The 13,522-nt window shown below is 36.8% G+C and overlaps 1 protein-coding gene across 6 annotated transcripts in view; it reads right to left on the reverse strand.

Annotated features, from left to right (window-relative positions):
- The window catches only part of RNF150 (ring finger protein 150), a 274,984-nt gene that overhangs the window by 79,396 nt on the left and 182,066 nt on the right, over positions 1 to 13,522 (reverse strand). For all 6 annotated transcript variants that reach the window (XM_003820690.8, XM_063603913.1, XM_063603912.1 and 3 more), the window contains exons 3-4: positions 11,821 to 11,892; positions 10,167 to 10,249 (exon numbers count right to left, since the gene is read on the reverse strand). In XM_003820690.8, coding sequence (XP_003820738.1) covers positions 10,167 to 10,249; positions 11,821 to 11,892 — 155 coding nt within the window. The remainder of the gene's footprint in view (positions 1 to 10,166; positions 10,250 to 11,820; positions 11,893 to 13,522) is intronic.

Raw genomic sequence — 13,522 nt, forward strand, 5'->3', positions numbered from 1 at the left:
CCAGGTTCAAGCGATTATCTTGCCTCAACTTCCCGATTAGCTGGGATTACAGGCACCCGGCACAACGCCCATCTAATTTTTGTATTTTTAGTAGAGACAAGGTTTCATCATGTTGGCCAGGCCTGTCTCGAACTCCTGACCTTAAGTGATCTGCCCACCTTGGCCTCCCAAAGTGCTGGGATTACAGGCGTGAGCCACTGCACCCAGCCAAAAAATTTAAAATAATTTCTAAAGTTTTTAAAAAATGTTTTTTATTGCTGAATGAGAAAGTAGAAGAAAAACAATATTAATTGCTTGACTCTACAGTGTTTAAAAACATACAAATATTTATATATATATTATAAAAATTAATTATGCCAGCATTAATAATGATTATTTCTGGGTGGTCAGATTATTTTTGTTTACTTCTTTATTCTGTTTTCAACATTTTGCACAATTAGCAGTGAAACCTTGAAAGTTATTTTTAAAAAACACATTTAAAAACAGCTATAAATAGATTGACCAATTCATAACATAGGCATAAAAGAGTAAGTCAAATCCTATGAAAATCTGCTAATTTCTGTCGCTCTTTTCAAAAAAAAGGAACTTGGAAAAAATCTGTTCCTAATCAAGCCTATGTAACAGGCACGGCAGGGTAAAATCAGGACAGGACATTTCTGTCTGGCTAGAAAGTGCCCTTTTGTTTTCAACTTCACGAGTTATAGGACTCATAATCGGAATCCTCATCACATTACAGCATTCTGTAAACATTTTTTTTTACTCATAAAGAGCTTGGAATTTTCTGTCTACACATTCAATTCATTTGACTCATCTTAAAATCAGACTGATCCCTGGGTTTAAAAATGTTAAGGGGCTAGTGTCTTTTTTCAGTGATTTCAGTAAAACTGGATGGTAACGCTAAGTTTTCAAATATTAAAATGATGTTCACTTTTTTTTTTTACATAATTCTTCCTCATGTTTATTATGTTTATTATGTTTATTATTTATTATGATCATGTCATCCCTGGCAGGGAGAGTGAATGAGAGGCTGCCCTATCCCCCTAAAGAGGGAATTTCACAAATGAATATCAGAGTCCAACTTTGAATTTGCCTCGGTTGTCATTAAGGATCCAAGATATGAATCCTATATTTGAGTTTAGGGAGAAGCAAGGAGGCTATGAACTACCAGGGGGGTTTCCGTCCAATGAGGATAAGGAAGCTCTGTGGGACCTAACGAACAAACAACTTTCCAAGGCCTGTCAGACTCAAGATGCTGTTAATAAGACATTTTTGGTGTGGGCGCTGTGCTGTCACCTACATTAGCTCAGTAAACCTTATTAAATCAATTTTTAGGAGGTAGGCAAGTCACTCTGAGCCTTAGAGTCTGTGCTTGTTTAGAAAGCTTTACCAATTGATTCCCTTACTATTTCTCATGTGCTTTACACTAAATGTCTCCCAGTGCTGCTTCTCTGGCAGGGGGAAAATGCCATCTGTCCTTGGGGACAGGAGTTCATGGAATATAGTACTTAAAGAGTCAATTAATAATGAGGTCCATGTTAAAAATATACATCAGTCACATTAACTGAGACAGAAAAGCAGCTGTCTGTCTGGTTAGACGGACAGGGATGATTTGAGAATGTTGTGTCAATTCTCGACACATGGTACAAAATAACAACTAATTCATTAAAACTAGTAGACCATATTTGGGTTTTGACTTTTCAACAGCCCTCAAAAAAGTCCTTTTCCAAGTCTCCAGGTCTATCCCTTTTAGGTTCTTCTGTCTGACTCAGATACTCAAATGTCATTAGAAATCCCTTTGCAAGTTAGGGTATTTATTGCCACAATTTATACAAACAAACTTCATTTCTCCTTTCACTATTACTGCTCTGTATCAGGAACCATTTATTCTGTTTTTTATTTTTGGTCTCATATGAAACTGTTTAAAAATTTTCCACTTCATCTCTTTCAACACTAATGCTTTTAGTTATGTTCTGGTCTTTGTAAAAGTATAGCCTTACATTGCAAATTTTTAAAAAAGTAAACAGTATAATATATTCTATGTCCCAAATTACAAAGGGGAGCTCTGGAACTGATACAGAAATTTAACCTTATTCCTAAAAGGAAAGAAGAGAAAGAGGAAGGGTAACACAGTGTTTACCAATAGAATCAGTTGTCTATTTAGAATGGAGCTTTGCTTCTGAGACTGGGTTGTGAAAGTGCTTTGGGGCTGGATAACTCTGAAGAAAGGCTTAAAAAGATAAGCCAAGGCTGATCCTCAAGTGGAGTTTGTGTGTGTGTGTGTGTGTGTGTGTGTGTGTGTGTGTGTGTGATGAAATTCCTTTCAGTGCTTGAAATCTGTTTTTCGTGTTACGGCTTTTGAGTGACAGTTTGCAAGCTGCTATATTTTTTCTATTTAGAATTCAAATGGAAAGACATGAGCATGTTTTAAATGCAAACAAATACATATGTATCCATCAGCTACCTACCTGAGAAACAGGCAGCCATTTTCAACTACTCCAAACGTTGAGTCATCTGGTTTACCCCTGAATCTCTGTTGAATATGTCTATCTCTCTATGTCACAGTGCCAGCACTCCAATTCAGACTTCTAGCATTTCCTACCTGGACTTTGCAATAGTCTCCTCACTGGTCCCTCTGACTCCAGGCAGATCCCTCTTAACCATGCTGCATGCCACTGCCAGTGTGTTGTGTATAAAGCACAAACCAAACCCCTCACAGTGGGTCCTCCAGCACTTGGTTATAATCCAGGCCTCTCAGCCAGACGTTTGGGCCCTGAAGGATCTGGGGTGCCTCCTCTCCAGCCCCATCGCCAACACAAGCAAGACACTCTAATAATTCCAGGTCACCACAGTTATCTTTGCTTGGAATGTTCTTCTTAGCTTTGGCTGGAAAGCTCCTTGTATACAACTTTATGGAATATAATTTGGCAATTTAACTTTATAACCTTAGAAACAAGGAATTAATCTAAAATGTGAAATGAAGTCTATACACAGAGCTACTTACCACAGCCTTATTTATAATAGCAGAAAAAGTGTGTGTGTGTGTGTGTATAACAATTGAAGTGTCCAAAAATAGTTAGGCAAATAAATTATGGCATATGGGATATTATATATTAATTAAAAATGATGCTGACAAACTTTTGGAAGACATGGAAAACCCATGTTTATTCTAGAAAATGAAGTAGAAGATCAGCAAGACTTGTTTTCTGATCCTTGGTCAAGACCCTTCTGATCAAATCAGAATGTAGCCAAGGAACTGGCCAAAACCAGCTAGGACCAAGATGGCAACAAGGGCAACCTCTAGTTGACGGTCTATAAATGATGCCATGGCAATGATCTGGAAATAACCTTATCTAGTTCTGAGAACTCCCTGCTCCTTTTCCAGAAAGTTCATGAATAACCTACCCCTTATTTAGCATCTGCTTAAGAATGGGTATAAATATAGCTAGCTGGCAATCCACAAGTGCTACTCTGGGCCATTCTGCCTATGGGATAGCCCTGCTCTGTCTATGGAGCAGCCATTTTGCTGTACACTGTTGCTCTAATAGAACTTGCTTTCTGCCACTGCCAGCTTGCTCTTGAATTCTTTCCTGAGTGAAGCCAAGAACCCTCCTGAGCTAAGCCCCAATTTTGGGGTACACCTGCCTCAAAAAAACTTAAAGTGACTGGAAGATGCAAGTATCCAAAAATACATTGTAAAAGCAAAAGAAGAAAAAAAATAATAAGAATAGAGACATAAAACAGAGTAAGAGATGGGGCTAAAAAACACCTTTTGGCTATAGGTAGGCCACAAATTTGGCTCTTAGATTTCTGTCAACAAACAGAAAAAATCCAGAACAGAGTTGAGTATCTACAATATAAAAACATTCCCCTTGCTTGAGAGAAATACAGTTATTCCCACACATGAATTATCCTGGTGAGTTCCCATGAGGAAGTCAGAGTGCAAAATCCAAATGAGACACAAGGGCAAGTTTGCTAAGATTGCTTCTTAGAGTAATCTCCAATAAAAACAATGGCAATTGCACCAGCCAACCCAAATCTCTTGTACGGAGTTAATATGAAATAGTGCATGTTTTTAGTTTTCTTGTGAATTTACCTTGTTTCAGGAGTACATTTTAGAAAAACAGAAGGATCTAATTACATTCCAATTAATCTTCTTGAAGAATAATTTTTTAGTCACCCTTCTGTTATACTTAATGAATTTGAAGTTGTACTTGCTGTAAAAGTACCTAAAGCCAGCTAATCTAGCTTGACAATTAAAAACAGACTTATCAGAATGAATAATTAAAGAGCACGAGTAGAAGCAGGGAGACTAGTGAGAAGGCTACTGCAGAAAGCCAGGGAAGAGGCAATGGTGGGAATGATGTTAGCGATGGTCACAGAAACCAGAATAGTGCCATTGATAATGACAAGAATAATATCATCTGAGTATTATAACAATAGCAATAGCAATAATAATATAAATATATAAAATTATCACTTTGTCTGGGTTTTGAGTGTGTAAATACCAATTACTAGTTAGCCAACTTTAATTGCATTCTTGAATCAAAATCTAAGTTCCTTCATTGACATTTTCTTCTGTTAATAAAAGTAAAGCTCAAATTAAAAATAAAACGTGCACAAAATTCCAGACTAGGGGAATGAAGAATTGCTGTTTAGTGAATTCAGAGTTTCATGTTGGAGGTTGAGACGTTCTAGAGATGGACAGTGGCGATGGTTTCATAGCAAGGCGAATGTACTTAATGTCACTGAATTGTATATTTAAATATGATTAAAAAGGTAAATTTTATGTTATATACATTTTACCAAAAAAAAAAAAACAAAACCAAAAAACAAACACCACACACGCACACAACCCCCACACAGCTCCAGGATTATCTGATCTAACAGGTAACCTTGCTCAGGCAAAACTAACTTCTGCTGTAAAGACTGAGGCCTGCAAAACCTGGGCCTGCAGAGCCAGTGATGGAGCCCGCCTCAGAGGCTGCTCAGAGAAGGCAGTGCTGCTCTCTAATGCTGGAATCTGCTTCAATGTGCCGATGTTAAACAGCAGCAGTGCAACACTTTTCCACAAGAACTATTTTAGGATAGGTGTTGTTAGGTAGTCACTTGATTTAACCACCTCCCCGTTCCCAAATAAGACCTCATTTAAGTCCAGGTGGCACTGACAACACTGCTCCTTGGTGTATCCTCTGGGAAACACTATTTACAAAATGGAACTATATGCAGTATGAGTTGAACATCCTTTATCCAAAATGCTTGGGGATGCTTGGGGCCAGAAGTGTTTTCGAATTTTTTTCAGATTCTGCATTATCCCTAATCCAAATAGCCAAAATTCAAAACGCTCCAATGAGCATTTCCCTTGGCCATCCTGGTGCTCAAAAAGTTTCAGATATGGAGCATTTTGGATTTGGATTTTTGGACTACATATACTAAACTAGTAATTTGTTTATGAACAAGTTAAAAGTTGGGAAGCATCTACCAAAGATGATAACATGAGTTTTGGAGAATTTTGTTTGTAACCCAACTCTGACAATAATAACCCAGCAGGACATGCTGCCCCTACACGCCACATAATCAAACTAAGCATTTAAAGATGAGAAGCTGCTTTTCTCTGTCTTCTGTAGTGAGGCAGGATGGTGAAATGCAAACAACTCATCAAAGGATATTAAAAAATAAGCTAAAGGGGGCCAGGACACCTCCCTGTTTTATCTCAGTAGAAAATTCTCATTGGGCCAGAAAAAGACCCTGACCGTTGAAGAGTGAGTTTTATATAAGCACCAACATCCCAGGGTCTTTGGTCAGTTTATGCACCTTAGAGCTTGATCAACTTCTGTCAATAGTATCAAAGGCCAAAGGAAAATAAAAATGAGCCACAAATAATCTAAAAAAGACCCCCAATAATCTAATACCATTTCTAGCAAATTCTTACAGTGTATGTGAAAAGAACACAATAGTAAACGATATTGACAATAGTATCTTAAAGTTGCAAAATAAGCATAAGAAATAAAAAGAAGACAATATATAACAATGATAGCAGTAGCTATCTGCATGAAGGAGTTAGGCAGATATTTAAATATTTACCCATTTTACAAATTTTCTAGAATGAGGATGCAATGGACAATACAAACCATTGTTAGAAGATATGAAAACACTACTTTTTTTCTGTGGAATCTTTCTTAACTTCCTTGTGTCTGGTATTAATTCCTCCAAAATTTTTATACATTGTGTTATTATTGTTACACATACCATTCTCTATCATGAATACTATTTAAATTCCTTTCTCTCCCACTAGACTATTTCCTTTAGAGCATGCATCATGCCATTTGTCTTCTCATCGCTGGGACTTTCCACTATTTCTGGCACACAGTTGCTACAAAATGTTTCTTGTTCCAAATGAAGCATTTAGGTACTAAAAGTTTATCAAGAGGGTGTGCTTATTACTAGACAGGGTTTACATTTTTCCTCAGTTGTGGAGGAGAGTTTGCAAAAATCAAAGAAAAAAACAGTAGTAGAAACTAGTATCTTCCCTAATTGGTGATAATGCTATAGGGATAAATTAGAGATAGGAGGAATTTTATAGGAATGCAGAGAAACGGTGTATCTATTGATTTGGTTTAAAACAATGGCAAATAAGGACTTTTGGCCTGCCTAAGGAATTCATATTCTTTCTGAGACACTGTGTGTTTGAAATTGAGAAGCGAAACAGGCTGAAATGAATAATCCCTGAAGAACAGTAGGGACACCATGTGATAAAAGCCATGGAAGAATCAGAGAGGCTAACTTACTCTCTGTGCAAGAGAAGATAATAAAATGAAACATCTTTTGTGGCTAAAAATCATAATCACAAATACTAACCTTAGATACAAAAACCACCCCTAAAATATAGTGTAATGCATATTTTGGCATACGTATGAGGTAGCAAAACCAACGTGTCTTGAGTAATGTCTCAGTGGTGTATTAGGATCAAATCCAAACCACGGAAGTTAGATCTGTCTGAGGCTGAGCAGCTTTGTGGGCTAAGGGGTGTCTGTCCCTCATGGTAGATGTACACATCCAGGCTCACTCTGGGGGGCCTCACCTTCATGTGCTAGAGAGGGACTGGATGAAGAAAGGATGAAGGGGAAGACATGGTAGGTGTGTATGTGCATGACTTAACTTTAGTAATCACTACAACAAATAAAGAGAGGAAGGCATTTATTAATAATTCATCATAATTTGTTCATGGGTCTCTAAAAGAGACAAGCGATAAAATGATTTTGAAAAAGTTGTGACACAAGAGTATAATTTGGAAAGACATTCTAAATGAAAACAATAGTGAAGAGATGCACCAAGAATGTCAGCAGTTATGAGGCCACAGAAAAAGTGTGAGTGAAGGGAGATGATAATCAACTGGAACATTTTTTGAAACAGTTTTTATGCCAAGAAGATGCAAAGAACTCTGTGGATGAGTCAGCCTGGAAATAAAGGGAAAGAGAGTCTATGAAGTTCATAGGAGCAAAGGCTTAATAATACCCCAGAGAAAATTATGTAGCAAAAAGCAAACGCCAGTGCATTTGTTTGATAATATCCATTAGTGCAAACTGTCTGGCAGAAAACAGCAACAGGCATAAAAATATCTTGATTTTAAAACCTACATGGAAAAAATGTATGAGCTATTCAGAACAGATATGTGTGACTAGAATAAGATCAAACAGTAATTAATTATAGCTGTATTTGAAAATGCTCAAATGCATTTTGTTATTTAAAGCAGGGTTCATAGTATGGAAATAATAGTAGATGGACAGTAAGGAATATGAAACAAAATCAAGGAATGAGCTAAGAATCAAATAATCGTTTAAACAAGGAGGAGCCTGAAGCCAAACTAAACTAGCCAAGAGCAAGGGCTAATGTATATTAAAATCCCTAAGGTTTTATTTTCTGTGGTAAACATTAAAATGCTATTTTTTTGGTTAATATTTCCAAAAAATTACAATATAAAAGGAGATCTGGAATAACACATCATGAAAGTCTAAATACTGTTAAAACAACGCAATCTGTCATAAAAATTGAACTCAGCCAAAAATGTTCCCAAATAAGGACATGGAAAATTAAACTGTGGTACATCTATGACTTGGATATTATGCAGTCTCTAGCAATTTTTTATATATATATGTAGTAACATGAAATTTATTCATGACAGAGCTTTAAGTAAATAAACTATTTTATACTGTATCAATTGTAGAGCTAAAGTAATGCTATGTATATAATTTTTAAAACAGATTTTCTTAATTTACATTTGTAAATGTCTTTGGATTTTTCAGAAAAATGTAGATATTTAACTTTAATTGGCTCCGAATTTTTTTTATTAGTAGTAATCGCATAGGGCTCTAAATAATCTTCAAGAAAAAAATAAAGGAAAGCACTTTGCTTATATCTAAGAGGCTTTACAAAACCTTTAATAAAATACTGCAGAGATAAAAGATGTTGCTCCAAGAGGCATTCTGTAGTTCACATACTGCATTTGTCTGCCTGTGTTTCTGGAAATCACTGAGTAAACACTAAGTGTATGTAATAACTAGAAAGAACTTACATAGCGAATCCTAATATGAAGGAAATTACCAAATCTTCAGTTATCTCTATTTATGATTTCGTCGTAGATATAGGTGTCTACAAACTAACGGAAAGTGAATCACAATTGATGGCTTTGGCTGGGGCCACCAGGATGTACTTCCCTAATGCCTGTTTTCCTAATGATCAATTTGTCTATGGACATTTCAACCAAGGTCTGTTTCCCTTGGGAGTTTATGCATCAATTTTAGTATCCTGTCACTTCTTTTTTGGTCACCTCTTTGTCATTTTGGGATTATTAAGCCATTCCTCTAAAGTAATTTTTGTTTCTTTTGTAGTTCTAATAAACAGTCCTTAAGTTTACATTGTTTCATGAATATGTGAATTGTCTTATATCTCTGTGGTATATGTTTTCCTACTTTACTTTTAAAGTCTCTAAGAATTTTTTTTTCTTTGAGACAAGGTCTTGCTGTCGCCCAGTGTGGTGGTGTGATCACTGGAGTGTAGTGGCATGATCATTGCTCAGTATAACCTTGAACTCCTGGGCTCAAGGGATCCTCCCAGCTCATCCTCCTGAGTAGCCAGGATTACAGGCGAGTGCCACCATGTCCTGAGCACCACCATGTTCAGCTAATTTTTAATTTTTTTTTGTAGAGACAGAGTCTTGCTATATTGCCCAGGCTGTTCTTGAAATGTTGGTCTCAAGAGATCCTCCTGTCTTGGACTCCCAAAGCATTAGGATTACAGGTGTGAGCCACCATGCCTGGCTGAAGTATCTAAGAATATTGAAAGCCAATCTTTCTAAATGAAGAATCTCCCAACAAGGCATAATTCTATTTTTATTTTTGGGACATTTACACAGATGCAAAAAACACTAAAAATGGTTGTCAATGAAGGAGGATGGATTTTACATGACTTTAAAAAGATTTGGTTTCATTAAAGTATTTAAATTTATTTAATTTTAACAATTTAAAAAGAATTCAGACAACTTCTCAGTGAATTTCAATTAGGGAGAGGGAATAGGGTTATATAAGAATCACCTGGGGAGCTTCCCCAACTATACATGCCTGGCATCCTCCCCTAGATGTAAGAATTTTGAGGGAATTTGAGTGTCACATTCTCTTTCTGTTAGTTAAAAAAAAAAAAAAAATGAAAGGGCATGGGATCTGTCCTTGGCTTCCTACTTACTTCTGACCACATTCTAATTACCACACTGTTCATGTTCATTCACAAAATATTTTTCAGAGTTTATTATTTTAATTAAAATAGTACTGGTAAAAGCCAGAATTGATTCTGAACATCATAGATCTGTTGTTCAAGAAAACTTGTACTTGGCGGCCACATCATCAAATTCTGTCTCATGAAGTCCTAGTTCATAGCAGTATACTTCCTTTGATGCAAAGGGGATAGGGGATCAGAAAAATATTTCATGATACAGTGTTTTCAAGGACAAAGGTTATACAAAAACAAGAATGTTAGGGTTGTCTGCAATGGAAACATGGAAATACTGAGGCAGACTGACCTGGCAGCACTATGCCCAGCAGGTCTGGGCCAGGGAGGCCACGCAGGCACGCTCCACACACACAACCCAATCAAAAGCAGGCAGCCTAGTGACTCACCGGCAGGGCAGGATCCGGACAACGTCATTGGGCTTGTACCCTTCAATACAAACTGCACAGTTGTCAAAATCAGACTCTGTTTCCTGCAACAGAGGAAGCACAGATGAGCCTATTTTCTTAGCTTCATCTCTTGTGTAAATATCCAAGCCAAAACCCAAGGAGAGCTTGCCTGGAGCAAAGCTTTCCGCTGTGCTGGTGCCAGTTTTTAAATCAAATGTACCATCAGTTGGACTAGTTTCCATTCCTTCCAACCTCTACTTCTTGTTTCTAGGTTCCACGGCAAGTGCTTTTGTAAGGAAAACCATTTTCTAAAGTACAATTACTAACAATGCTATTAATTATAATTAGAGGCAACATATCAAAATTTTCAGGATGAGAAATAATATTTGTGGTGAATCATCTGAATAATATTTAATCTATCCATTCTTCTGGAATCTAGTGTATAAAATAAATATTAACACAAAATGGTAGTTCCAATTTTTTTCAAGTATATATACCTCTTTTAATGCCTCATAACATAGTGCTTATGTAATAGTCCTTGTACTTTTATTATTCTCTGATTGAAGGAAAATAACATACTGACCAAAATGTCCTTTAAATTTAGTAATACCTTTAAATAAATTTTATCTTATAAGCCCAATGGCGTTTTTATATACTTGAAAAATAATAGCACATAATTTGTGAAATAAATCAATTATTCAGATTAGAGACAATACCTACTTATATATGGAGTTGTAAATCCCTTACATTGCCCCAAGGAGTTCCAAACCCATGTATTGTAATCCAGTGCTCTAACTTGGCCTAGGGAATAAGGAAGACCCTTAGAAGCCCATAAACCTGGGCAGGACTGCTTTGTTTTCCCTCCTCAAGACATACTATTGCTTTTGGCTTTATGACATCATTCTACACTGAAGGAGACTACTGAAATGAATTCGGGGCTCTGTGTTTTGATTTAAAAAAATTTTTTTTATAGAGACAGGGTCTTGCTACATTGCCCAGGCTGGTCTTGAACTCCCTGGCCTCAAGTGATCTACCTACCTTGGCCTCCCAAAGTGCTGGGATTACAGGCATGAGCCACACCACCTATCAACCTTGGGGTTCTGAATACTGGATTTCAGAGGGATTGAATATACTTCCTGCATTTATACTGTAGACAAGTGGAGAACATAGCTCAGCACATAAAGCTGTCTTGCTTGCAAAGATTCATGAAAAAACTTTCTCAGGTCATAACATCAGGAACAACCATTTTGATTTTATCTTGTGGGACACTGGAATAAATTCATTAAATATTACCTGAATATTGTTTCCTTTGCACTGGCTGCTAGAAAGCCCCAACTTAAATTTGAGACCCATTTCTAGTACAAATTTTAGGTAATCCATTTGTGTACTGATTTCACTCTGGCTTCATCTATTTTTTATACACTTACTTATCAGTTTCTCATATTTTCTATACAACTATTTTATTATCATAACATATGCATTTTATAAGAAACGTCATGTTTAATTAAGAAGAGTATAATAACAGATACTGATAGGACAACTGTTAGCATATATTTCCCTTTTCCATCCTTTCCTCTCTTCCACCCTGGCTATAAGAAAAGTTAGAAGCTTCTTTGAATAGCTCCTCACCAAAAAGAAAAGAGGCTGCTATTACCTTGTCACCCTTCTTGATGGTCCTGATCTGGAGTTTGCTGATGGCTTTCTTTGCTGCATCCCCCAGTCGGCGCTGAAAAGCCAAAAGGTGCTTGTTAATAATAAAGATCTGTAATTCTTGACTTCATTTCTGATGTCATTTAATACACCAGGGCAGCTAGCTCTGAAATCATGCACATGTGGTATGAATGCTAACAATGACGACTAGAAAAGACAGGGCAGTGGCATTTGTGCAAGTGGGCTCTACCAGTTGAGGTCTATAAAAGACTTCTGCCATAGAGAGAAGTTCTTCATGCCTAGAGTTAAGCAAGTGGCATGTGACATACATAGATCCTGCCCTACAGTTCTACAGTGCAGGTTATATGTGCATACACTACCCCCCCCCCCCACCAAAAAAAAGGAGTTTAGTAATTTGCCACTCTAGCCACTCAATTTGTGACACAGAGATAGCCAATCTGGAGTAGCTGGAATAAGTGTCATCTCCTCTTTTTGACAATCAGGATTCATTGCTTGGATATTCCTTCCAATCTGCTCATATAGGCATAACGTTGGTTTAAATTTGGTCTGTTCTGTCCTATTCCATCACATTCTCATATGGCAATTTTACCTCCTTTATGCATGTTTAAGTGTGAGTGTGCATATAGAAAAATACATAAAACATAATGTTCAGTTTAGCAAATAATTATAAAGCAAACACTGGAGTAACCACCATGATCCATGTCAAGAAATAATATATCATTCTCTCCCCATTTTTGGTAGAGAAAATTACCATCCTAATGAGCCCTGCAATAATGCAATCAGAGGGTGATGAGGAAAACTGGGAGAAGGATAGGGTGGTGAGTAAATTAAATTTTAATCTGTCAAGCAAAAAAATTGCATGTAAGTTTTCTACATGTTTTATCTTCTTCTTAGGTACATCTATTTCTGGTCTGCAATAGATGTGTATCTGTTGTAGTAAAACAGAAGGACTAAGATTAAGAGAGTTAACATTTAAACACAGACTAATCATTTGCTTTCACTAATTTTGTTCCTTTTGGAAAAAGCACTCAAGCTTCTTGCTTTTCTTTAAAATAGTGAACACATATTAGTGAACAGTTAATATATCCTAGGTGCCATGCTAAAGCTATATATGCATTATCACCTTTGATATTATAATAACTGAGAAAAGCACTATTTAATAGAATGAACTGAGGCTTACAGAGCTTAAGTAAGTTGTCCAATATCATAGAGTTAGTGAAAGGTAAGTCAGAATCTGAATAAAATTAAGTTTGACTTTAAAATCAAAGCTCATCTACCACCCTCACCTTTATTTGCCAAGCCACCCGGTCAACCAATCAGCCAGTCAGCCAACCATCTAACATCTGGCCAGCCAGTCAGCCATCCATCCAACATCTGGCTACCCAGCTAACCAGTCAACCAACCATCCAGCCAATCAGAATCACTAAGTATTTACCACGTGGCACTTCTCTAAGTACACAGCAGTTAAAGTCATTAGCAGAAAAGGAGATGTTTTCCTTGTTAATTCATTTTTCTCTTTGATAATTTGTCCTTCGTATCTAAAATAATGTTGACATTTTTATCAGAAGGGTAAGTTTTGGCTGTTTCCTAAAAGGAGGCCTATGCCCTTGAGATTTATGCAGAAGTCCATGAGTAGCTAGCAAACTAAGGCAACAGGCAAAAATAGGAAGAGTCTTTAGTGATAA

Source organism: Pan paniscus, chromosome 3, assembly GCF_029289425.2.
Source record: "Pan paniscus chromosome 3, NHGRI_mPanPan1-v2.0_pri, whole genome shotgun sequence".
NCBI classification, from domain to species: domain Eukaryota; kingdom Metazoa; phylum Chordata; class Mammalia; order Primates; family Hominidae; genus Pan; species Pan paniscus.